At 49.7% G+C, this 26,876-nt stretch overlaps 1 protein-coding gene across 3 annotated transcripts; it reads right to left on the reverse strand.

Annotated features, from left to right (window-relative positions):
- Positions 1 to 548: 548 nt before the first annotated feature.
- On the reverse strand, positions 549 to 26,850 carry Xpc (XPC complex subunit, DNA damage recognition and repair factor). 3 transcript variants are annotated; one of them, XM_059258206.1, is made up of 17 exons: positions 26,655 to 26,847; positions 21,894 to 22,095; positions 19,838 to 19,947; positions 18,040 to 18,160; positions 16,287 to 16,371; positions 15,501 to 15,658; positions 14,928 to 15,048; positions 13,458 to 13,547; positions 12,063 to 12,645; positions 11,797 to 11,957; positions 9,683 to 9,843; positions 7,516 to 7,597; positions 4,165 to 4,299; positions 3,916 to 4,085; positions 3,347 to 3,440; positions 2,453 to 2,542; positions 549 to 1,501 (listed from the first exon to the last, which is right to left on the reverse strand). In XM_059258206.1, the coding sequence occupies exons 1-17, from the start codon at positions 26,746 to 26,748 to the stop codon at positions 1,286 to 1,288; spliced, it is 2,673 nt and encodes an 890-aa protein (XP_059114189.1). In that variant the 5' UTR covers positions 26,749 to 26,847; the 3' UTR covers positions 549 to 1,285. The 3 variants fall into 3 exon arrangements, with proteins under 3 accessions (XP_059114189.1, XP_059114188.1, XP_059114190.1); XM_059258205.1 differs by having other exon boundaries at positions 11,797 to 12,645; XM_059258207.1 differs by lacking the exons at positions 549 to 1,501; positions 2,453 to 2,542; positions 3,916 to 4,085 and having other exon boundaries at positions 11,797 to 12,645; positions 26,655 to 26,850.
- Between the last annotated feature and the right edge of the window lie 26 nt (positions 26,851 to 26,876).

The following is a 26,876-nucleotide window of genomic DNA, read 5'->3' on the forward strand; positions in this document are numbered from 1 at the left end:
TTAATAAACGAGCTGAACCCAAAGTGCCTACTGCACTGCACCTCTTCACTGTTTCCTTCCTGTCTGAGGCACTGCCATGCTGTCACCTAGCAGGCAAACTTTCCAAACCTAACATGTCATTCCCATCATGCCTTCTCATAGCTGACACCTGCCAGAATAGGTTACATCTCCAGAGACATGGCCGTGCCTAACTAAAACCCCCAAAATGAAATCATGTTTAGGAAGCCTGTCAGGCTCTGGTGCAGGAAGTGTGCGAATACGGTTTCCATGGTGACCCTAGTTTGTTTCTCTACCAGAGTGTCCAATATGAGTCATACCCCAAGTGTTTTGTTTGTTTGCCTTGGTAAGAGTGACTCAACATTTTAAAGACGCTAAGATCAAGTAATATCGAATACAGTCACATACAAAAAGCTTCCTTGGTGTGTAAGGGGTTCCTAGCCTCCATGAAAACAATCCTGAGCTTCCCCCAAATCTCAGTGCACACAGAAGTCTCTGTTACCTGGACCCTCTTAGCTGGTTTAAGACCTGAAAGAAAACACATAGCCAAGTGCTTTTAGGTGAATGCTTTATTTTCTGTCAAGATTTTATAAAAGGGCTTTCTCCTGAGTAGCTGGCATAGAGCAGCTAAGTAAACGTATCAGTACAGAGTAAATGTATCCAGAACTGAATAAAATAGTCTAATCTTTTACTAACATTTTCATAATTCTCAATTTGTTTACCCTTTCTTGATCGAGTTCTTTGTTCTAGTCTTCTGCCAACTATAAAATCAATCCCCAAAGTGCCTTGACAAGAGATGGCCTGTGTCTCTGACAAAAGAGCACTGGGCAGTGTTGAAAACCTGACTCAGGCAAAGGAAGGCCTGAAAAGCGAATGGCCCGGGCCTGCAGGAGAGGAGAGCAAAGCATCCCGGTGTGAACAGCACTAAAGAAGAGTGTGTCCACATGCTCCAATACCCAGAATTTCCCAGGGATTTCTATTTAAAAACTAAAAGGAAAAACCAGACAAGGCATGGTGGCGTAAGGCAGGGGATTTTGAATTTGAAACCAGCTGGGGCAACATATAAGACCTCTAAAAGAAACTCACATTTCCAAAGATGGGAATACCAAAGTCCAGGAGTCAGAAGGTATCTCCCAGGAAAGTGTTCCAACTTCCGGGGTGGGTTCTGGGTAGCTCCAGCACTGCCCCATGGGTCAGACCGAACTGCAGCACAACTTCCATTTGGCCTGTAGTCCCCAGACCACCGGCCGCAGACAAGAACTGCCACCTGGCCTGGTGGGCACTCGCTTCACAGCTTCTCAAATGGGAAGAGATGTGAAGCCTCTGCTGCCCGCCTCTTCCGGGTCATCTTACGGTACTCGGGCTTCTGTTCTTCTTTAGCCTCTCGGTTTTGTGGCCAGGAGGCAGCCAGGACTCTGGCTGTTTCTGCTTGTGAGCTGGTCCCTTCCTCTTCATCAGAAGAGAGTCCGCCTCCTGCATTTGCATGGGGAGCTACTGCCTCGCTCTGGGGGAAGACAGTGGAGGAGCCACAGTTAATGGCTAGCTGCAGAGAATTGACTTTAAAAGGCAGCAAAGTTCCCAGAAGAACCTGGTCTTGGGACGGGCCCCTTGGAAGACAAGGGTTCTGGGTGGTGCTGGTAGAGCCCAGGCTGCCTTACTGGCCTTCCCCAGGCGAGGAGCTCAGCGAAGCAGGTACTTAAGTGAGACCTGCTGGTGGAAAGAGGGTGCCAAGGCCGGCAGCTCAGTCAAGTCCAGGGGCAAACGGCTACCGCTGTGCATGTCGCTTCACTGACACACATGCATGGTATTTTCAACTGCTTAGTGCTTAGGACCAACCTTCAGCACTGGGGTGGTACCCCTGGAGGATCTGAGGTGAGGCTGGCTAGGTTAGCTGGGGGGAGGGGTCCTAGATGGAAAGGAAGACAGTGTATGGGTAGCCAGGAGCCAGTGAGAACAAGCCTGATGAAGGGGTCCCTGACAAGATTCAAATGAACACATGACTAAAATATCTTTAGCAAACAGGCAACGGGAAGAGAGAGAGATCATAAAGGGAAAAGGACATTTAGAGCACGGTCTGATGGCTCTGACTTAGTACCCATCACACAACTGCTCTAGGTTCTGCCTGTATCGAGATGAAAACCCTCCCCCAACCCAGCACTGTAGACAGGGACTGCAGGTGTGAAGTGTGCAGGCCCAAAGCTGGTCACAGTACTGGGAATCCTGGAAGCCAAGAGGTGCAGACACAGAAGGCCCAACACACATGGAACTTTGCAGCAAACTAGACCCAGTGCAGGTGTCCAGGTTAGGAGGGACAACAGGACAGGGCAGGGGCAGCTAGCTGAGGCCAACAGGCAGGCTTCCTAATATAGAGCCACTCTACTGTGATGTCCCAGAATCTGGGCCAGTGACTGAGTGGTAACCAGGCTTGTTTTGTCCACAAAGGCCCCACGCTGACCTTGGCCCCATATCGGAGTTGCAGCCTCTCTCTGATGAGCAGTCCTCTGACCAGCAGCTTCCAGTTCCCCAGCGCCCGCTTCTCCTTCTTCTGCAGGCAGAAATAAAGGGAGAAAGGTGAAGCCATGGCATCACAGAGAAACATAAGGCAGAGCCTGATGCTCTGACATCTGTCTATGCAATTCAGGTTGGAAGAATCTTCCTGCCTGGGGAGATGCCCAGTGGTTAAAGCACTTGCTGCACAAGCGTAAGGACCAGAGTTTGGGTCCCTAGAACTCATATAAATGCTGTGTGTGTGTGGCAGGCCTGCCTGTAATAGAGCCTCAGAGGGTGCAGACAGGATCCCCAGAGGAAGCTGGCTAGTTATCAGTGAGCTAACTTCCTCAACGAGTAAGGTGGTAGAATGAGGATTCCAGATATTAACCTTGGGCCTCCACATGCCATCAGTGCCCCTGCCCCACAAGCATGCATATACACATATGCATAACACACACACACACACACACTGGGAAAAGAAAACAGATAGGGTCTCCCATCACACCAAGTCTTGCTTCCAAACCACAAGTCAGATTTAGTAAGTGACATATGTAAAAGCCATTAGTAACCGAGTCTTTCAGAACCATCACTGAGTGGAAGGCAGCAATCAGGTCTAGGACCTGGGCTTTCCAAGTCAGGGCCCAGTCCCTGAGGCTGCATGCAGGCAAGTAGGCGACACATGGAGTGTGGAAGGGAGCTGTTTTACCCAGCACTCACCCTAGGATGCCCTCCATCAAGTCAGAGCACCAGACGGGCTAACACACGGACTTCCCCAGTCTTCCATGATGCAGGAGTGGCCTGGGCAGAGACCCCAGTGGAACTTGTTGCTCTTCTCCAAGGCCCCATTCACCCTACTCACCTCCTTCTCCTTCTTTTCAATGATGGCCTGTTCATTCTCCCAAGCAGTCAGCAGCACGTCTTTGAATTCCTCACAGACAATGTAGCCATCAGTTCTGTGGAGACAGAAACACAGATGAGCTCCCTGAGCTGGTCACCTACTCCACCCCCCCTCCTTCCTTGTTCAGAAGCCAGTGGCCTTTTCTGAGTACTTGGGGCCCTGATGGGCATTCCTGGCCAGCCAGTGACAGATGCCACTCATGCAGAAGGGTTGTGGGAACCCTGTGCCTCTTCCTCCACAGGCCCTGCCTGAGTGCTAGAGTGAGAATTCTCAAGCCTAGTCCCCACTTCATACAGGAGCGCTCAGGAACCAAGGGCACTGATCATGGTTTAGTCCCCAGCCTGTGACCAGCACGGGGTTAGTGCTTCAGCCTAGAAGTACCAGGACACTCATTGCACTGGGTCTGCAGCTTCTTGTTAGAACCTGGGACTGATCAGGGGATAAGGCTGACTTTAAACCCAGAGTCAAATCTGGAAAATAAGCCCACCAGCCTCAGCCTCCCCACCTGCCACCGAAGGCCCCTCACGCACACTGGATGGCAGTAGCCTCCATGGAAATCGAAGCCAGTGATGGCCTGCACACAGTCGATGCCCAGCTTGCGGGCCACACGGTGCAGGTTGGGCAGGTGCATCTGGACACAACCGATAGGCATCATGCTGGGCAGGAAGAGATACACGTTCCCAAACTCATTCCGAGGTACCTGCAGAGATGGGCATGCCAGGGAGTAGCTGGATGGAAAACAGGGTGGCTGACTCTGACCCCCCCAGAGTTGTCCTTACCTTGCCATCTACAGCCACAGGGGGCTGATACTCCTCTGTCTGCCAGTGGCCATAGAGGGCCAAGTCATTGTAGTCGTGCAGCTGGGGCTCCGAAAGCCGGGCTTTCCGGGCACGGTTGGAGAAGCCTTTCACCATCTACTCCAGAGGAAACGGCCAGGTTGTAAGAAAGGCTTCCTGCTCCGGGTACTCAGCCCACACCAGGCACCGGGTGCTGTAAATCTGACACTAGTGGACCTTCACTAGCCAGCTCCTGCAGGGCACTACATGTTCTCAGTGCTGACTCTCTCCTTTAGGGAGGGGAGGCTGAAACAGAAGTTCATTCTGCAGCCCAGGCTGGTCTCCAACTCCTGATCCTCCTGCCTCAGACTGAATCTGGGATTACAGGTGTGTCATCATGCCTGACCCCTGTGCTTCAGATTACTAATCTCAGTGAGCTCAAGAGGTGCAGCCCACTCACTCCTCTCAATTTTCCAGATGTGCAACATAGGCGCAAGTGATATGCCTAAAGCCACATGAAGGCTTTTACGTTCTGTCCTCCATGACAATGAAAAAGTGGGTTAGAGATGAAGTGACTGAGTTATGGTGCCGTGGCTTATAGGTGACAATTTAACCCGGATAACCCCCATCTCTCTGTAGAGTGATCAACAGCTATCCACCTTAGTGTCACCTGTGGAAGCAGTGTTTGTTCAGGACCTCCAGTACACAACAAATGCCTAGCAGCCAAGGCTAGACTCTTCCTAAGGAGCTAAGGAGAGGAGTGGTAAACACAAGTTGCATAACACAGACAAGGGCAGCACAGGCAATGGGCTACAGATTGGTTCCTGGCCTGGGCACACAGGCTGTTCTAGTGTAGGGGTCAGGTCAGCAAGCTCTGCTGGTTAGGGTTACATGTGCCTCTCTCATCCTTTAACTCTTTTCCTTTTAAAAACTTTTGAGAAAACCAGACAGGCAGTGGTAGCCCGTGCCTTTAATCCCAGCACTCAGGAGGTAGAGGCAGGTGGATCTCTGAGTTCAAGGCCAGCCTGGTCTACAGACAGTTCCAGGACATCCAAGGTTACACAGAGAAACCCTGTCTTAGGAGGGAGAAAAAAAAAAGCCTTTGAGAAAACCACTCTTTAGATGAAGAGCCCACCAAAGCACCAAAGGGGCTCAGGCTTGGTATGGTCCGAGCTACGTCTTGAACACCCCTGTGTAAGTCTAACCCCCTAGGCATAAGCTCCCAGCCACCCCTGTGGACTTCTGGTTCTGCCAGTCTCCTAAAGCAGCTGTTTGTTCTGGTTAGGTTTTTACTTGAACTTGACACAGCCTAGAGTCATCTGGGAAGAGGGCCCTCAACTAGAATTACCTTGATCAGACATGCCTTCGGCCATCTGAAAGAGACTGTCTTGATTGATGACTGATGTGAGAGGGCCCAGCCTACTGCGTGTGGCACCATACCCGGGCAGGTGGGTCTGGGCTGTGTAAGAAAGCTGGCTGAGCAAGCAAGGAAGCAGAGTTCCTCCGCGGTTCCTGCCTTGAATTCCCGTGATGATAGATTGTGATATGGAAGTGTAGGTCAAACAAGCCCTTCCCTCCTGCAACCTGCTTTTGGTCATGGTATTTACCCCAACATTAGAAAGCCAACTAGGTCACTGTTCATCCAGCAGTGTTCAGTGGTCACTGAGCATCTCTTACATGCCATGACAGCCATCACGGGCACAGATGGGAAGAAGCAGTGCTTGCTGACGGAGCTCAGGCTCTATGGGAGCTGTAAGGAATGCTGGGTAGAACAGGAGCAGGCCACAGCAAAGCCGAGACAGATATGGAACAGGAAAAGTTGATCAGAACACAGCTGGAGAGAGGAGATTTAGGACCCCAGCGTCAATCATCACCACGTGAGGCCACTGACTGAAAGGATGGGCAGCTAGGGCAGGTTTGCCCACACAGGGCACTGTGTTCCAGAGAACCACAGAACTGTAACACAGGCAATGCATTTGATCTAGGAAGAAAACCTGACTGCTACTCAAGAAAGAGACTGAGGCAAGAGCCAGGATAATGGAGATCAGAACAAAGGGAGAACTCTAGGGTCATTCTAGAAGTGTACTATCTGTTAGATGACTAATGATGGGACTAGTCTGAACTGAGATACTGAAGTGACACACAGAATTACAAAGAAGGACTATATAAAATTTAAGTATCTCAGACATTTTGACATATTATAACATACTTTTGACATACTTATAACACATTGAAATGCTACTTTGAATATATTTAAATGTTTTTTTTGGTTTTCATATGGTTACTAAAAATTGGGGGGGGGTGGTTGTTTTGGGTTTTTTTAGACAGGTTTTCACTATATAACAGCCCTGGCTGTCCTGGAACTCACTTTGTAGCACAGGCTGGCCTGGAACTCATAGAGAACTGCCTGCCTCTGCCTCCCAGGTGCTGGGGTTAAAGTCATGGGCCACCACGGCCAGCTTTGGCTACTAAAAATTGTAAATATGTGACTTTACTGTAATTCACTGGACAGCACTAGTCTGGGAGGGGAAGGTCGAAAGAGATCCCAGCAGGCCTCTGGGTCCAGCAGGGACTTAAGCCACTGCTGGTAGCAGCCACTATTGAAACCTGCCACCTCTTCCCACCAAGCTGAGGGCCCACCACCAGCTCCACACTTACAGCTCCACCAGGGCTCTGCTGTCTTCTGTAAATGGGCATTAATAACCACTGTGCTCTGCTACTGTGATTGAGCCAATGCCCGGAGAAATGTCTGTAACACCTCGATGAGTTAATGGCCCTCACAGGAAATTGACCTAAAGCGGTCACAGAGTCAGAGACAAGTGCTAAGAGCAGGCCTGTGAGTCCTGCTGAGCCCAGGATGTTACTAACTGCAAGGCCTACTGGCAAGTCATAGCCTGTCCGAACTCCAACCTTCTCATCTATAAAACTGACATTGTGGTATTGATCCCTAGGGTCACTGGAATGTATCAGATCACATGTGATCCCTAGGGTCACTGGAATGCAACAAATCACACATGATCCCTAAGGTCACCGGAATGCAACAGATCACATATAAACAAAATGCTTGGTAAACTGTCATGCAGGGCAACCAGCTAGTAGGTCTCTCCATGAAGCAGGGCTTGGACCTCAGAATAACCCAGCAACCCAGCTCTAACCTGCTGGCCTTCAAGCTCACAGCATGTGTCTCTGGGCTACCTTCCGGCCCACAGTCCTTACCTGGAAAACCTATTTCCTCTATATGCCTTACTAACACATAATTGAAATGCGTACGTCCTCAAACCGCACAAGGCAAAGAAAAGGCTACTTCCGGCTGCCAGCAAGCCTCTCCCGGCCCTGCGGGTGGCCCACTCTTACCTTGTAGGGCACTTCTCCAAGCCGTACCACTCTTGCTTGCTTCAGCCATGTGTCCCTGGAGTGCAGAGTATGCACACAATCCCTGAGGAGAGACGAAGGACACACTCAGTGCACTGTAAGGATGCAGGACCGCGGGCCTCACCCGAGCTGGTATGTAGCTGATGTGGGCACAGCCCTGCTGATTCTCCTCCCGGGCTTTACCTCACACCTGGAGCAGGCCCTGCTCTTTGCCCTTCCTGCACCACACAGTGCAAACAGCCTCACCCTCAGACTGCCTGTGCCCACCTGCGACCCTTACCCAGCTGGAGCTTTCTTCCTGAGGCTTTGTACCTAGCTTTGGCTGCCCTTTTCCCAGGACTGCCATTACGAGCCTAGGTTTGAGCTCTCTCTGTGGCCTGTGGGATGAGGTGAAAGCCAGCACGAGCAGGTGGCCGCACTCCCCAAGGAGTAACTGCTGAGAGTCTGACCACTGCTCAACAACATGGGGCCATGTGAATGTGTGGTAAACTCAGAAGAGGACTCTGGGAAATACCTGAAGAAGCAAACAGACTGGGGTGGAGGAAGATGCATACACAAGCAACGAATGACTCAGGGCCTGTGCTTAGGGCAGAGTCACTGTTTCACCGTCCCCAGCTCAGAGCCGCACCACAGGCCTACAACCCTCCATTGCCAAGCCTTCTTCAACAGACATGCCCAGCCCCTCTTCAGCTTGCACCCCTAGCCTGTTGAAGACAGGGGCTCCTACAAGCAGGGCATCGGGTCTGCACACAGCCTGAGCTTTGTCCATGTGCTTCCTACTGCTGTTTACGAACCTGCAGACACACACAGTGCAGCCCAGCCCAGCATGGGGACTCAACTGAAAGCTGGCAGGCCTGCGCCAGTCCCTTTACACCTCCCTAAACCTCAGCAGCCTTGTCCATCAGCCAGGAGAAGCACTCATCCTCTAGCTCACATGGCCACTGCCGAGGTAGCACTTCTCTGTTAGGACAGAGTCCATCCTGCACTCCCACTGCAGCCAGATCATCTCTGACTGCTCACAGGACTTCAGACAGAAACAGACAAGGCGCAGGCAGAGAGGCTGATGGGTAGGCATCCCATGGATACCCCTAAGAAACACAGCCAGAAAGTGCACACAGCACTCTCAGAATGAATGGCAGCTCCCAACCACTGGAACGGCTGTTACCAGTACTTCTGGTGAGGACAGTGACTGGCAGCACCATTGTGCACTGCTGGGGGAAGGTAAAAGGTGTGGCCACTGAGGAAACAGTTCAGCCACTCCCCGCAAACTCTCTGTAGTATGCAAAGCATGGACTCAACTAACACACATAGCAGCATCGCTCCCAACAGCCAAAAGGGGGGGGCCTGAGTGTCCACTCACATGAGTAAACAAAATGTGGCCTCTCAGGCAGGGAATACACTCAGTTTTAAGGACGGAGAGGCCAGCAAGATGACTCAAGGGTAAAGGTCTGGTGGGACTCCCCACCAGGGTTCAAAGCAGGACCTGTTCCCACACTCACCCTTGTGCTGGGGCTCTACAGTTCTTTTCTGTGCCTCTCGCTCTCCATTTATTTAAAGCAGCCCTTTGGTCCTTACACGTCAATGTTTTAAAAAAAAACCCTTCTTTTACTTGTTTTCTACTGCTACTGCTCAAAATCTCTGCGTCTGGTTTCCCTCTCAGCTCTAAATGCTATCATCTTTCTTCAGTTTTCCCTCTGTAAACATCGCACACTCGTTTTTTATTTATAGTACTTTCTTGGTGACTTCTTTTGCCCGCAGTGCACGAGCATACACAGAGCACAACATTTCAGCCACTCTTGAGGAGAGCTCAGCAACACCAGGCACACTTACTGTTGTGTGGCCACTGCCAGTATCCATTTCCCAACTTGTTTATTACGGACAGGGTTTGGCACACCTGTGAGTGTACCCTCGACAACTTCTTTTCTCCGCTTTCATGTGCACTGGGTAAAAGGAACATTTCTATGGTCTTGTATTTCAACTGTCCCACATTTATATAATTTTCCCTGTAGCTTTTTGCACTTGGTGTTTTATACATGTTTTGATCTCTCCTTCACAGTACACCCCTGCTGAGATTACTGTTAACAGAGGTGCCTATGCACCAGGTGCTAGTCCTAGGCCACCAGGAGGACAAGGAGGATGCTTCACACACCTGGAGTAGACAGCTTCTCCACGGCAATATCCAAGGACTGCAGCTGTCTCAGGGTAGATGGCCTGGAATTTCAAGAGGTGGCGCTTCAGGGCATAGAGGGGGTGGTTCTTATATGTCCCGATGGAGGTGGGCAAAGGCTTATCCAGGTGCTTCGCCTGAAACTGCAAAGGCCAGACAGACAGACAGTGGTGAGCAGGCGCCTAGACGAGGAAGGGGTATGAGTGGGCTGCTATACATGAACCTGTTCTGACAACAAACCGTGGGGTCCAGACCCATTAGTGACTTGGTGACATTGCCAGTCACTGTGGCCATGAGGTGCGCCAAGGATCAACCCAAAGCCAGGAAGCACTAGTAGCTGTGGCATGCACCAGCATCAGAAAGGCACCTGTCTCCAGTCTTTAGACACCCTAAGCCTCAGCCCACTCTGCTACAGATCTTCATGGGAGAAGATGCCAACTTCTCTACCATAGGCCTGACCTCAGTGATACTGTCACCTTATAGCAAAAGCAGGCTCAACAGGTTTACAGCAACTACCCTGCAGCTTTTCTGAGATCCACACAAGTCTTGTACTTCACTAAGAATTCTGGTGATTAGTAGGAAACCCCATTGCTATGAATCAAATGCTGTTTCCCAAGCTGGCTTAAGCTTTCTCTTGGCTTCCCTTCAAAACACCAAGGAACTCCTACAGACTGGCACCACTGTGTTGGTTGGTTTTTTGGTTTTTTTGGGTTTTGTTGTGTGTGTGTGTGTGTGTGTGTGTGTGTGTGTGTGTGTGTGTGTGTGTTTGCCAACTTGACACAAGCCTAGACATGTCTGGGAAGAGGGAATTTCAATTGAGGAATTGCCTCTATCAGATTGGCCTATGGGCTTGTCTATGGTACATTTTCTTGATCGCTGATTGATGGAGGAGGCCCAGCCCACTGTGGGAAGTGCCACCCCTGAGCAGGAGGTCCTGGAAGGTATAAAGCTAGCTGAATGTGAGCATGAAGCAAGTCAGTAAGCAGCTTCCTCCATGGTTTCTGTCTCTGTTCCTGCTTAAGTTCCTGCCCTCAAGGACGGACTGTGATAAGGGCATGTAAGCCAAATAAACCCCTTCTCTCCTACACTGGTTTTGGTCAGTGTTTTATCATAGCAACAGAAAGCAAACTGACCAACCACAGAGCAACTAAGGTGGAGAGTCTGCTGATTGGGCATCCTGAGGCTTCAGTTGGGTACAGTGCTACCTGCAGGATTCCCATTTAGCCTGTCAGCACTGAACAGGCAACTCCACATGGGCTGCAGCATACTCCCTAAGGCGATGCTACACAACCCCATGTCTTTCCTACCCTGAGTGGGTGTAAATCAACCTGTGGCCAGTGTAGGCGAGTTCTCACGCAGAGTTCCACCCAACACGGGGCTGCTGTACACGAGCACCTTGGACCCTTTCCCTGCTGCCAGGGTTAATTCTTGACACAGCTGTGTTACACTGGAGAAATCCCTGCTTCTGGAAGGCATCTGCTCTGCCTACTTCTTGGTTGGCTACAGAGAGTTCTGTGTTCTAAGTCCCTCCCTTCCCAGGAGACATGCTCTACAGGTGTGAGGTGTATTTGAGCTGTCTGTGCACGTGGAAGAGGGGCAGCCACACACAGGTGAGTTATCCTTTCTCCCTCAGTGAGATCACAGAGCTTGTAAAGTACCTTCAAGGTCCAAAACACTAACAGGGTAATAACTAAAGAATGCAGACTTCACATAGGCCCGAGTTCAAAGCCTAGCCACTCGATCACTTGGCTCTTGAAGCCTTTTATCAATAAAACTGTGGCAGCAACATCACAGCAGGTGAGCGTGGAGAGCAAGTCAGTAAGCAGCTTTCCTCCATGGTTCCTGTATCAACTCCTGCTTGAGTTCCTGCCCTCAAGGATAGACTATGATGGGGATGTGTAAGCCAAATGTTGGTGTGATAATTAAATATAGACAAACATATAGAAAAGCATCTATTTCTATGGCTAGTATAAATATCTTCAGAAATACATAATTAAGCCACACTAAAATATCAACATACTGCTGGGCATAGTCGTGAGCAGAAAAGGACAGTTTGATTGCTGCCCAGTGTTGTGCCTGGGTGGCAGGTGTCTTACCTCCTGGTCTTCCTTCTTCTCCCTCTCCGTAAGCGGGCTCTGATAGGGTCTCAAGGTCTCAGCCCACCACTCAGCGTCAACCCGGCACTTTCGGGTTGTGGTCATCCAGGCTGGGTCATACCTCTGAGTGACATCTCGGACCCAGCCATCATTGTCAATGCCTACGACATAGGTCATGGGTTTGGTGGCACATTTGTAACAGGTCAGAGGCTGGCCCACCACACCATGCACCAAGTCCACACACACCCACTTGGCCTGCGACTCACAGAACACCTCCAACCACTGGTCTACACCAGCAGCCTTCCCAGTTCCTGTCTCTCTGCCACCACTGGAAACCTTCCTGCCTCTCTTACTGCCTGAAGAGCTTGAAGATGCCGCTGGAAAGCTTGGCGGCTCACACTGGGTCTTGGTGGCACTCTTAGACCTGGTCTTTGTCCTCTGAGGACCTGGAGTCCTCTTCTGCTTTTGAGGGCCGGGCTCACAATCCTCATCAGAGGAATCCCGGCCCTCTCCACTGGAGAGTTCAAAGTCAGAGCCGCTGCCTGCCTCACTGCTCCCACTCTCCTCTTTGTAGGACACCTTGGCAGCCACCCGCCGCCGCTGCCGGGCCCGGGCCCGGCTCTGGGTTTTCGGCTTGGCTTCCTCTCCCTCGCTGCAGGAGGGCTTTCTCCGCTGCCCACTGCCCGCAGCGGCCTTGCTTCGGCACTTTGCACGGCACTCAGAAGAGGCGTCCTCTTCTTTGATTCTTCTGCTGGTCTTGGGCCTCTTGGGGCTTTCTGGAACGTTACTGGAAGGATCTGAAGAGCCTCCAGGACTCTCTAAGGATGTCCCCGTGGAAGACTTCTTCCCCTGAAACAGTAAGAAATTTTGGTACTCTTGAGTGTCATGCTGTGTGCCTGTAATTTCAATACTTGGGAGGTGGAGGCAGGATAATCAGGAGTTCAAGGTCATCCTCAACTCCAGTGAGTCTGAGGCAAATCTGAGCCATATGAAACTTTCTCTCAAAAAGCAGAGCAGGAAGAGAGAAGAAGGGAAAGATATGTTAATTTTGCTGTTCTGTCTTATTTGTTCCATAGTTTAGCTAACTTATGACAATCAACGTCCATTATTGCAGGCACCAGATGACATGACACCCCAGTTGGGCAGCACTGACATCCTTCCTCATACATTTAAAAAGGCAGAGTCCTTTACCCATCTGCTCTCCACTATGCTACCTTGGTGACTCTCTACTTGGCTCACAGGCTAGAAACAGCTTGGAAAACAGCCCTCTCTCAGATGACTCAGTGCACACCAAGCTCAGGGTGCTAAAGACCCACTTGTGTGTCCATCTCCTTTAACACAGGCTCAGAGGGGCCCAGTCTTCAAGAACACCAACTCTTAAAAATATGACATCGTTAGGCTGGCAAAATAGTTCAGTGAGTAAAGGCACCTGCTGCCAAGCTTGACAACCTGAGTTCAATCCCTGGGACTCACACGGTAGAAGAAAAGAGCCAACTTCTGCAAGTTGTCCTCTGATCTCCACAGCTATCATGATATATACACACACAAATGTAAGATAAATATAATAAAAAAATGATAGTGGCCAATTTTCTTTTAAATGTGCGATTTCCTCACTCTTCTCTCGTGGCAACTCCTTTTCTCTAGATGCCCAAGGACTTCACCTTTGTCACAGATGACTTCAGTGGAACGGGCTGTAGAGACAACACCAGTCGGGTGAGCAGCTGCAGAGCCCGAAGAATCAGAAGAAATATCTACAATGACAAGAGGGGATATGTTTAACTGGACAGTATGAGGAAGCTAACCCAATGTACGCTGCTGCTTAGACAGGAGAGGGTGGAAACCACCCCAGCACAGGACACCAGCCCTCCAGACACTGCTGTAAATGACACTGCAGAGACTCAGCTCACGGGAAAAGTCACCATATGTTCCTAAGAAGGATGACATGTAAATATAAAGACTATCTGCTTAGTTAATAGCACTTATAACTAGCTGCAGGTTGTCAGAGTCTCTTCCCGCTCACCTATCCTTTGATTGGCCTTGTAGTCAACAAGTATTATGTGTGCGATTAAAAGAAAATAAAATAAAATAGTCAGGGAAGAAAATGTGGAAATACAGATGTCGCCAGGTCACACGTATGCTTTCTATTTTCCACTCCCCACACTGAATCTTTTACCTGGAGGCCACACCACAGCTCTGAGTTACTGACCTGTGAGGATGGGAGCTGCTCCCTCAGGGATAAGCCTCATGGCGATAGCAATAATATACTGCAGCAAGGTCTCCCCCAGATCCCCACACTAGCTCCTGACTACTCTCATCAGTTACTACAATACCCTGGAGAGAAAGTCAGAGGTGAAGACCAAACATAGGAAGGTAGGCCATCTCAGAAGCCATGTGACCATGGAAAAGCTGTTACCTGTGACTTCCTTTATCTGGATGTTTAGAAAGCAACAAGTAAGGCAGCAGTCATATGGTGGTGGCACACGTCCCTAATCCCAGCACCCAGGAGGCCAAGGCAGAAGTCATGATTCTGGGCTAGCTTGAGCTACCTAAGAGACCCTGTCTGAACTAAGCAAGAGCCAAGGGAAGCAGCTCAACGGTAGAGCATGCTTGCCACCCTCAAGTCCCTGGCTCTGATCTCTGGCATCTCCCTGTAAAATTGTGAAGCTCACAAGGACAGAGAAAAGCCAGGAAACAATCACAAATCTAGAAGAAATTGAGGGACTCGATAACTCAGTGCAGCGTGGTATCCTGGAACAGGACAAGGCTGTAGTCTGTAGTCTGGCTGGTGGCACTGCACCAGAGGAAGCTTCTTAGTTCCTTAGATAGGGCTGAAATGAAGTAGCACCTGCCACTAGCTGAGTGATGTCCCCACACAGGCTTTTTCACTTGAGGCAATCCCTGCTTCTCCTTGCCCACAGCTCTAATGAGCTGATGAGAGAAGACAATGACTATGACAGTACCTGACATATTACATTCTTCAGAGCCAAATCTCAGGAAGTCTAAAGAAGCCAGGCATTTGGCCAGACATGCAAATGCAAAGTCCGATCTCTGTGCAGGCAACAGGCATCCTCCAAGGATGACATCGTATTTCATTCCTGTTAATGAGCAGTGCCACTGGAGGAACCACTTACATGGACCAACTCCTCATCATCCCTTGCAGAGTAAATGGCGATTCTCCTCTCCAAGGTTGTCTGCAGGCTGTCTTGCTCACTGGCTGAAAGGTCCGCATTGACCGTGAAGGTTCCAATGAACCTGGGGAGAGACCAGGTACTCCTCTACATAGTGGTCAAGGTGAAGAAGAAGTTCTAGTCTTTTACAGCCAATAAAACCAACAGCAAGTGACTCTTAGACTCACCTACCTGCACTGGCTCTTCTCAGCCCAGCTAGCTAATGCTGACCATCACTGAAGACCCAACTCAGCTGCCACCTCCTTGGGCACCCTTTCCAGAATGCCCACCCGAGGGAAGCACCCTACTTCCTGCATTCCTCTGTCTCAGAACTCCTCATACTAGCCTAAGTATGCAGTGCACATGAGACTCCTGCCAGCCCAGGCTTTCTTCTAGGGCCAGGATCATCCCAATGCTTCCTCTCCTCAATGCCATGCCCCTTCCTGATGCCAACTGACCACTACAGAACTGGCCTGAACCAGCCCAAGAGAAACCCAACCCTATACCCCAGCTCTGGAGGACAGAAGATGGCCTTACCACTTCACCAAGTTTGAGAGGAAGCAGATGTCCCTGTTTTGAAGTGGCACCTTGGTAAAGCGAGTTGGGATGATGGAGAGGCCAATGGCCAGCAGATCTGGCTGGCGGCAGATGCTGTTTCGATAGAAGCCACTGGCCAGCAGGCACAGCAGGTGAACCTGTGGAGCGGGGGGAAGAAGCCAGCATGGAGAGAGAGCTGAAGACAGCAGGGACCTTATGTTTGGTGGACAGGAAACCTTGGCTATGCTTCTACACACAGTACAAAGGCTGTGTCAGCCATACCCCAAGGCTTTGTGTCTCACTCTCTTCCCACTCCCTCAAAGAATTCATCAGTTCAAAATAATAACCTTTCCTCTCAGCAGCAATTCCTTTCACAGACACACTACAGGATTTTCAGGTGAAGCGTCAACCACCTGGGTCAGCTGCTGTGAGGTCAGCAGGGAAAGGTCGGAGACACAGGCTCAGAGCACCAACTGGAGGCCAGGCAAGAATCTTCCTGACTGTTTTCCACACACCCTGCTCATCTGAAGCCACCCTCCACTGCTAGGCACCCCACCTTAACTCTTGCCCTCCAGCCTCAACCGTGCCCTTCACCAACCTACTGCAATGACACCAAGGCAGTCTGTCTACTCTCTCCCACCTCCTTCCCTCAGCACATCTTTCTTCTCCACACCACGGTGAAAGGAACTCCACTTATCCACTTGTAAGCCCGGCCTCCAGGATGGCACCTAACTTCACGCGGGCCTGTCACCTCTGGCCCGCTCTTCCTAGCCCTCCTCGCATCACCTTGTGCATGTTCTCCTGAACTTCTTTATTGAAGCGCTTCATCATCCTCCGGAGGTACGTCTCAAGCTCCATCTTTATCTTCTCACTGAAACACAGCAAGAGACGCAAGACTGAAGCAGGAACCCCAACTTCTTACCATGGCATGGGAGTCACTTGCCCCAGTTCCTATACAAGGCTGTCCCACTCAGTCAAATCAGCAAGCGCCACCATCTGCTCCTTCTCTATGGGAAGAGGAGGAAGCCCTGAGTGAGTGCTGTCCTGAGTGAATGTGTGTTGTTGATATGCGCATGGCCATGTCAAGGATCCCATAGCCTCGGACTCATGGGAAAATGGCAAAGCCACCCCTTGCCCATGAGACTCAAAGAAATGGCAAAGGCTTTACCTTCCTCAGGGTATTATGTAACATCCGTCTTCCTATGGATGTTAATAGTGTATACAGGAAATGTCCACCTAGCTTCCCACCATAGCCTGAAGACTATTCCCCTACAGAGACATCTCCTACTGAGATGACCTAAACCTGCTCCCTTGATCCAGCTGCACACTATAAACCCTGCCTCCTTGTTTATCTCCATGTAATAACCCTGTCTCCATGTTCAACTACATAATAAACACACTGAGCTTCTGGAGGATTGAGGTTTCTCTGTCCAAGATCCTAGACCACCGGACCAGCTTTCTGTCCACATGTCTGTCTTTGCCCCAGTCTGGTCTGTCCCTGGAGCCATGCTGGATGCAACACTTCCCACCTACAAATTGCTCACAGGACACCGTGCAGCCCTAGATGCAGCATTTCCATCCTTAGACCCTCTCTTAGACACCGTGCAGCCCTGGACGCAGCATTCCCCGTCCTTGGACATCGTGCAGCCCTGGACGCAGCATTTCCCATCCTTAGACGCCGTGCAGCCCTGGACGCAGCATTTCCATCCTTAGACCCTCTCTTAGACGCCGTGCAGCCCTGGACGCAGCATTTCCGTCCTTAGACCCTCTCTTAGACACCGTGCAGCCCTGGACGCAGCATTTCCGTCCTTAGACCCTCTCTTAGACACCGTGCAGCCCTCCCAGCATTCTATGCCTCACCCACCGGCCTCAAGTCCCCTTCTTTCAGAATCCTGACTTCCTCCTCAAACCACCACACTGATGCTAAATTAAAGAAGGCATTTACATGACTGTTCTGCAAAATCTTTCACCCATGGCCCATCAACCTGCAGGAAAACCTTGCACTTCCTGAAAGACACAATGTCCCCCTCCTCCCTGCCTAATAACATGAGGTCTACTCCATCAGAGTGGACCTCATTAGCTAGCTTGTACGCTCCATTTTCCTAGGTCATCAGAGGCTACAGAGGAACTGGGCACTCTGGGAAGGGTGGGTGCTCCTTCCACAGGGGGTACCATCTCAAGTCTTGTAGTGATATGTGGTAGGGAAAGTGTGCGTGCCATGTCAGCCAGTAAGGATTCAGGTCTTGGATCCTCCACTCACTGGCTAAGCGGCTCCTGGACTGTCACTTAAGCTCTCTGAGCCTCTCACTTACAATCCTGCTCTAAGGGGCAGGTGAACGAAGAGATGAACAGAGTGCTCAGTCCTTGGCACACACCTCATCTCTCACCCACACAGGACACCAGGTGTCTCCTTTCAGTCCTACAGGCAAAGCCAGGCTCTGCCCTGGGGCTTCAGACCACTCCTGACACACAAAGGCTTTTCTCTGTGTATCTGCTGCCTATTTCCAGGACAGGAGCACAGGAGCAGGGCCCCGCCTACCTTCTCTTCCGTGCCTTCGCCTGCTCCGGGGTTTCAATTTCTATTTCCACAGCCTTCACAGGCAGGACAGACTGTGAGGTGGTAGAATCTTCTCCCATGTCCAGCATAGGCTCGGTAAGTTCTAGCAACAGTAATTTTAAAAGTTAATAATAATAATTGGGGCTGGAGAGATGGCTCAGTGGTTTAGAGCACTGACTGTAGAAGACTTGGGTTCAAGTCCCAGCACCCACATGGTGGCTCACAACCATCTGTAACTCCAGTTCCAGGGGATTCAATACTCTCTTCTGGCCTCCACGGGCAGCAGGCACATGGTGCACAGACATATATGCAGGGAAAATACTTATACACATAAATTAAAGTAAATAATATTAATAGCTAATACACGGAACAATAACAGGATTCTGCCGGGATAAACAAAATCAGGAATAGACAGGGAAGCCCGAGCTGCCCGACTGTTTATCTGACAAAACCAGAATATTATAAAAAGAAAGAGGCCAGGACTTTTCAAAGCAGGCATTGCTCTACAAAGCCAAAGAAGAAAGAAGGAAAAAGAAAGTGCCAAGTACGGCGGCACACATCTGTAATCCCAGCACTCAGCAGGCTGAGACCAGAGGTCCTACAGGTCCTACATCCCACGTCAGCCTGGACTAAATAGCAAGTCAATAGCCCTGAAAAGAACAAGGGCTGGGGCTGCCAAGATGGTGTGCATCCTGATGCTCTGACTTTGGGCTGGACCCCAAAAGGTGGCAGAAAAGAACTCTTGAGAGTTGTCCTCTAATCTACACACACACACACACACACACACACACACTTTAAAAACAAAAACCAAAAAAACCAAAGGATAGGAGTGGTAGTTCTGTGGCAGAACACCTTCCTAGTATTCCTAAGGCTATAGGTTTAATCCCCAGCACTAGAAGTAACTAATAAAGGTAGTACATGGTGGGAGCTTTAGATTAAAAAACAAAAAACTACAAACTCAGTCCCCAGCACCAGAAGTAATTAATAAAGGTAGTACATGGTGGGAGCTTTAGATTAAAAAACAAAACAAAAAACCAAAAACTACAAACTCATAATTTCTAATCTGGACCTGGATTAGAAGAAAACAACAGAGCTATGAAGGCATTTTTATAACAACTGAGGGTCGTTTTTCGCGTTTTTGGGTGTGATGAGGTTGCTCTGCCAGATAAGACAGTGCTACTTTCTTGGGAAAAGAATGCTGCCGAATGGCTGAAACTCATTTTCAAATAGCTACAGAGAGAAAGGCACATTAAATATAAAGGACCAGGTATACAGAGTACTTTCACTTCTTGGAAGATTTGAACCTTGTCAAAATAAAATGCTGAGGGGGTGGGCATGCCCCACAGAAGGAATCAGGAATTAACATTAGCTACCACTCTCACGGTGTGGACTTGGGGCTCAGGTCTGCCGCACCTGCAGCCTGACAGGATTCACAGTCCCATACAGTTTACAGAATGCTGCCAGAGAAGAAACCCGCCTCAGACAAGCAGAGAACTTGCTCACACAGCTATGCGGGACAGCGCTGGGCTGGAGTCAGGACTGTGCAACAACTCCAGCAGCACTCTTCCTCCAGCACTGCCTCTGTTTACAGTTTCCTCACCAAAAGCCACTGGAGGAAAAAAACATACAGGCTTCTCTGGAACCAATGGAATTTCGTCACTTAAAAGAAGTCACCACTGCAACTGTATTTCTTGTCTTTGTTTCAAAGAAAAACAACAAGATTGCAGCATGACTTGGCAAACAGAATCAAAGAGTTTGGAACACAGGACAGACACATTACCTTCCACCTCCTCCCAGTCATCCTCACTGTCCTCGTCTTCATCACTGCCTTTGTCCACCACCTCTGTCTTCGCATGTTTCTTTGCCTTCTTGCAGTCGCCTGGAGAGTCCCTGTGTACGGATCAAAGGTGCAGAAGGCTCACATACCCTAGTGTCACACTCGGGCTAAGCAGAACCTACAGGACTTCTCCTGTTGACTGCTGCCATCATACCCGTGAAGATGACACACAGCTGGCTCTCAACGTCTAAAGACAGGAGGTGGGAAGAGCTCAAGTATAAGGTTACCCTGCTACAAAGCCAGACCTTTGGTTCTTAAAACAAACCCCAACTTATTAACTCACAATCCATGTGGGAAAGAATCTGCTGTGCCTTTTGAAACGGTGAGGGCAAAATTAAAGAAGCCACACAGTCGCAGGAGTCTCAGAAAGCAAGGTAATGGTGCACACATGCACACAGCTGGAGGCCAGAGAGTTTCCCATCAGCCCAGCCACCTGTCAACAACTCAGAGAACGCTTTTCTCCCATTAGGAAACATAGCCCAAGGACACTGAGGCTGGCACAACTCCAACAGGACAAGTACGGTGTGATCACCCATGGAACCACAACCAGGACCAGGCTGGGCAGCTGCTAGTAGGGAAACCCTACAGAGAAGCAGCTGGCTAGACAGTGACGTGCAAGGTAAACAGTTGCCAGAATGTTGACATATTTCTGCAAATTCATATATAAATCCAGCTACAGTTCTGGGTTACTTTTGGTTCCCATAAACATTATGATACTTTGTATCAAGAGGAAACAGTCAATATTTTAGCACAGACAATTAAAATGGTCTCTGTCTTGAGCTCCAGTAACATTTTTGGTTTTGTTTTCTACCATTTGACATGGGGGAAATTTTGTTGCCATGACATCAAGAAAAAGTAGCAAACTACTAAACTTCTAAAGTACAGGTTGAACCAGTCAACCCTCACGTGAGAGGAAAGGGGATCCAGAGTCTTCCTTGGCAGCTCTGGACCTGTCTTTGTGTGGACATCCCCAGAGATGGAATTCAACAACTGGGTGGGGCAACCAGGAAGCATATGAACCATGGTGGAGAAAGTGCCTGCTTCCCCTGGCTCTTCCCCCTGACCCACTACTGCCCTCTGCTGGATTATTCTCCCATCATCAACAGCAGGTTGGATTTATTTAGCGGCAAAAGAGCCCTTACCAGTTTCCCTCTATTCATCCACCCTCCAGCTTGCTTAGGCTGGATCCTGAACTAGTCTAATGTTCACTGTCCCTCATACTGAAATAAGAATATTCACCTACTACAAAGGCATTCAGCATCTGGCAAACTACAGGCCCAGGCCTAGATGCCACAGGCCCCGTGAACACAAATGAAGCTCACAGTTCTAGCCGAGACAGGAGAGGTGTGATCACCCTAGAGGGTAGCAAACCTGAGCACACTGCACTGTCGTAAGTAACTGTCATCTGGCAGACACAGCGCACTCTTCAGCAGCAGCAGGACACGGGAGCAGAAAAGACCGAGACTTGTGAGAACTAGCGTCAGAAGGGAAGGGCTCCAGGTGGAAGGGAAACAAGAGTGCAACATGGGGAAGGGCCTGGAGGTGGAGCTCAGTGAGGGCCTGGGTCTGAGCCCCAAACTAGGAAAAAAATAAATAAATAAATAAAACTGAGAAGGGCAGCGGGGGACAAGAATGTGCCCAGTGAACGCTCAAAGTCCAGCTGGGCGGCAGTTGCCAGTGCCAAACACTGGGGTGGCAGGAAGTCTCTTGCCTCTCTGTTGAGTATCTGTGAAGTTGAAAGCACACTGGACCAAGAATCAGGAGCCCTGAATTCTGCTCCTGAGTGTGCTACTAGCTAGCTGTGTAACCAGGAATAAATCCCTATCTGTGAGCTGCCAATGAACTCACCAGAAAACTCTGAGGTCTCCAGTTCCTGCTGGCCTGGCTCTAGCTGGAAATGCTTGAAGACCCTCCGTCTTCCCACACCCCCCATGACTGCCATTATCCTCGCTTCTCTGATGGGAACACCTGTCACAGGTTTTGTGCGTGGTCAGCTCACCTGAAATCGTCCCCATCGCTGAGAGCTTCCTCCTTCGGAGCCTTGAGATTGTTGGCTTTGGCAGTGGCTTTGGCCACTTTCTTTTTTGCTGCACCATCTGTGGGGTCTCCTGGATCGCGGCTGCCTCTCTTCCTCTTCCCGCGGGACACTCTGGAGGGGAAGCACTTCTTTGGGGGTTTCTGATTCTCATCTTCAAAGTCATCTAGGTAACAGCACAGAGCAAGAGGTGACGGGGAGTCAGCTGGGAAGGTGGAGGCAGTGTGACTTACAGGCAAGGGTCCCCACAACCACATCTCTGTCACCCATCCTGTGTCTAGGCAGCATATACCGCTCAGCCTTTCACCTGAAGCCTTCTCTATGGTCACAATGAAAACCACAGAGCATATGCAGAGCCCCGTGTATGGTAGGGAAGCGCTACCACCAAGCTACACTACCAGAAGACTCTCCTTCTACGTCTCCTAAAACAGAAACCACCCTGTGACTAAAACTCTAAACTCCAATCTCAAAGGAAATGTAAGGGAAAAGACTCAAATCCACTCACGACACCTTGCTCGCCGACCACCTGCCAAGACCTATTAGAATCGACCACTCTCAGGTGAGACACTTGCAGTTCACAAACCTCTTTGCACCTTACTTTTGCTATTCTGTTTCTGCCATAGTCTAGAAAAGCACACACCTGGAGGCAGGAGCTGATGCAGAGGCCATGCGGGGGAGGGGAGGTGTGCTACTTACTGGCTTACTCCCCCTGGCTTGGTCAGCCTGCTTTCTTAGCCAAGGACCGCTGGCCCAGGGATGGCACCACCCACAATGGGCTGGGCCCTCTCACATCAATCACTAATTAAGGAAATGCCTTACAGGTCTGCCTACAACTGGATCTAATGGAGGCATTTTCTAAATTGAGGTTCCCTCCTCTCTGATGACTTTAGCTTGTGTCAATCTGACATAAAACTATCCAGCACATTTACAGTATCAAACTCTGAATGTCCAGGGGAGCAGGGTGGTATTACCTGTGATCCAAGCACTAGAAGAACAAATTGCAAAAGTCATAGGCTAGCCTGGGCTACAAAGCAAGAACCTGTCTCAAAAAATAAACCAAACCAAACCAAAACACTCTGAATATCCTACCATGAAGTGATTAAATCACCCTATGAAATATAACTTTTTGTTGTTGCTAAGGCAGGGTCTCGCTATATAGCCCTGACTGGCTTGGATCTCACTCTGTAGACCAGGCTGGCCTCAAGCTCACAGAGATCCGCCTGCCTCTGCCTCCTGAGTGCTGGATTAAAGGAGCACCGCCATGCCTGGTTTAATTAAATCATATTTAAGACAAAGGAAACATGACATAATACGATGCTCAGCATGAAATGTTGTTTTGGCTGAGTGTGAAAAGGCACAGACGGCAAGGAAATGGCCCAGCACTCGGCAGCGGTAAACTCGAGAGGACAGGAACAGGTGGCTTTTTGGTAATCTTTGCTGGTTGTTTTTTTTTTTGTTTTTGTTTTTGTTTTTTTTTGTTTTTTTCGAGACAAGGTTTCTCTGTGTAGCTTTGTGCCTTTCCTGGAACTCACTTGGTAGCCCAGGATGGCCTCGAACTCACAGAGATCCACCTGGCTCTGCCTCCCGAGTGCTGGGATTAAAGGCGTGCGCCACCAACACCCAGCCGCTGTTTATTTTTTGCAGGATGCCGGGGAGTAGGGAAGCCTCTCAACACATCTCCAGAACGTTTCCAAAATTAAGAGCTATCTAGCATACTTACTCAGTCCCCTTGAGCTCAACGTCATTTCAGTAGTTCAAGAATCACCACTGTGGCTTCCTTATCCAGCTACTGGGACTTAAGGGCACGTGCGTGCACTTTCTCAGAACTCCCCAAGGCACTTAGGATGAATTCAAATTCCTTAGCTTGATCTTCAGACTGAGGTCCCTGCCCTTTCGGTGACCTCAGTTTCCACCACTCACCTCTTCAGACTGTGTCTAGCCAAGAGTCTTTAAGCATCCTGTTTTCTTTGCACAGGAACCCCCCAACCCCCCTTCCCCTTGCACTCACCACGGAACTTCCTATGAAGAGCTCAAAAATCACACACAGTAACTGCTACAGTACCTGGACACTAATCCTGCCTCTTCCCCAGACCTGTGGCAGTCTGATTAGAGCAACTGTACTTACTCATCACCATGTGAATTTGCTTTTCTGTCTTTCTTTCTCTCCTTTTAAATCTTGTTATGTTGACCTTATTTGCCTCCCCAAAGAATATCAGGGTCCTAACAGCAGGGACCTTGCCTGCTTCATTTACTAGTATACTCCCAGTACTTGGAGCAGTGGCTGGAAATCAGCGAACAAATAGAGAAACTAATGAATTTCCCAATGAAGACATTAACACAGAGGGGGGGAAAAACATATGAAGAGGAGCCTGCTCCGTAACAAGGTGAGCGATGATGTTCTTTATTCCCAACAATCAAAAGGAGCCCAGCCTCGTCTTCATTTGCGTGCACAGCAGTGCTCTTCAAATCTTCTGTGCAGAAACTACCTAACTGAAGTACACCACCACACAACAGATACTCAAGAAATGTCTTCCGTGAGTAAATGAATAAGTGTGGAGTAAGCTAACTCCTCTGAAGTTTAGGAACTACTACTATTTCCTAGTAGACAATGAATTTATAATCTGTACACAATCCGATTCCAGTGTAGCAGGAGCCACGGGGTGGGTGTGAGGGACACTAAATTCGTCAAGTTTTCTATATAGTTATTTTAGAAGGTCGAGCATTCTTCTCTAGCAGCATGCATTTTGCATATTTAAAAATGGTTCTGCAGGACAAAAGATGGCTCAGCAGTTAAGAGCACTTGCTGCCCCTCCAAGAGAACCCAAGCTCAATTCCCAACACCAAATAAATGACAGCTCACAACTTTTTGTAACCCAGTTCTGGGGGATCCAACCCTCATCTATCTAGCCTCTGCAGGCATGGCCCACACATGCTGCACAGACATGCATGCAAGCAAACACACATACGCATAAAATTAAAAAAAAAAAAAAAAACAATAAAGTAAAATGTTCTTTTTTTTCAGGGATGAAAACAAGAGGAAGAACAGAATGGGATATGGAGGGAAATGAGCCTTGTTTTTATGACCCTTACATTTTACTCAAGCAATCAGAAATGAAGATCACTGTAGAATAAGAGGCTGACAGGACAGTAAGTCTGATTCTGTGGTAGAGGGTACCTAGGGATGACTACTTTAAGATGATCATGGAGTATCTTAGACCTCAAGGGAGAAGGAATTAGCCCCAGCAACAGCCATGAACCTTCTAAGCCAAAGAAACACCAAAGGCCAAGCCTCCAGATAAATAAACAGTTTATCTGAAAAACAGAAAGGTGGTCACTAAGAGCCAGGCATGGTGACATCTGTAATTCCTGTGGTCAAGAGGACGAGACGGGAAGATCCAGAACTCTAAGCCAGGCTGCTGTTTAAAATAAACGGGAGGAAGTCGGAATAAGAATATCTGGAGGCCGGGCGGTGGTGGCGCACGCCTTTAATCCCAGCACTCGGGAGGCAGAGCCAGGCGGATCTCTGTGAGTTCGAGGCCAGCCTGGGCTTCCAAGTGAGTCCCAGGAAAGGCGCAAAGCTACACAGAGAAACCCTGTCTCGAAAAACCAAAAAAAAAAAAAAAAAAAAAAAAAGAATATCTGGAAAGGAAGCCGGGCGGTGGTGGCGGTGGTGGCGCACGCCTTTAATCCCAGCACTCGGGAGGCAGAGCCAGGCGGATCTCTGTGAGTTCGAGGCCAGCCTGGTCTACCAAGTGAGTTCCAGGAAAGGCGCAAAGCTACACAGAGAAACCCTGTCTCGAAAAACCAAAAAAAAAAAAAAAAAATATCTGGAAAGGAGACATGCTAAGTGAGGTAGATGCTATATACGGAGGGCATAAACCTAAGAAGGTTTTAAGTAAGAAGATGGAGGCATATGAGGTTTTGTGGTTGTTCTACACCATCTGGCTGCTGGATGGAGATCTGATGCAGAGAGGAAGTCAGAAAAGAGGCAACTCCACTCACTCAACTAAAACACGACATGGGCAGGATATCAAGAGAGTTAGGCACAGATTCCCATGACTCCGAAGCTGAATTGGACTTGCTGACGAACTGGCAGTTAAGAAAAGGCGTGTTTTGGGGGCTGCCGAGATGGCTTAAAGGTTCAGAGAACTGGCTGCTCTTCCAGAGGTCCTGAGTTCAATTCCCAGCAACCACATGGTGGTTCACAACTACCTATGAGACCTAGTGCCCTCTTCTGGCATGCAGGCAGAACACTGCGTACATAAAAAGTAAGTCTTTAAAAAAAGAGAGAAAAGGCATGTTTTAACAGGTGGGTGAAGGGGTGATTTATTAAGATGGGACAAGTGGGGAAAGGATACGTTTAAAGGAGAAACTGGAGCTTTTGCTAGGATCAAGGTAAGAAGCGCATATCCCAAACCTGGAGCGGGAGTTACAGTAGATGCAACTTGGAGAGAGATCTCGCACTACAAGGTCTCCCTCTGTTCTAGTTTTGGTGTCTCCCTGAGACATCATGCAACTGCGAAACTTTCTCCTGGTCGGCCCTCAACTCCTGCCAAGAGGCTGGACTTGGCCCTAGGGGTTACGGCGGGGTCAGGGCTGACGGCAGAGGCCCTCCAGGCGCCGCGCATGCGGCCGTGGAGACCTTGCCGCAGACGCAGATCCGCCTGACCACCCGCTCCAGCCTCCGCCACCATCGCCTTGCACGCCGCAGACTCGGCCTCTCACCTGCCTCGCTCTCCTCAGGCCGGGCTGCTTTGTTGTCCTTGGCTTCCGGGCCGCGCCCCCGCTGCCTCCTGCCTGCAGGGTGCTTTCGAGCCATGCTGCCGGGGAGCGTCACTCCTGACTACCGCCTTGGGCCGCAGCTTGTCTCCGCGTGCTCGCTCCGCCCCGAGGCGGGCCGTGCCTGGCCGCGCCCCCTGGCCAGGGTTGGACCACGCCCTCCGAGGA

Source organism: Peromyscus eremicus, chromosome 3 (genome assembly GCF_949786415.1).
Source record: "Peromyscus eremicus chromosome 3, PerEre_H2_v1, whole genome shotgun sequence".
Classification (NCBI taxonomy): domain Eukaryota; kingdom Metazoa; phylum Chordata; class Mammalia; order Rodentia; family Cricetidae; genus Peromyscus; species Peromyscus eremicus.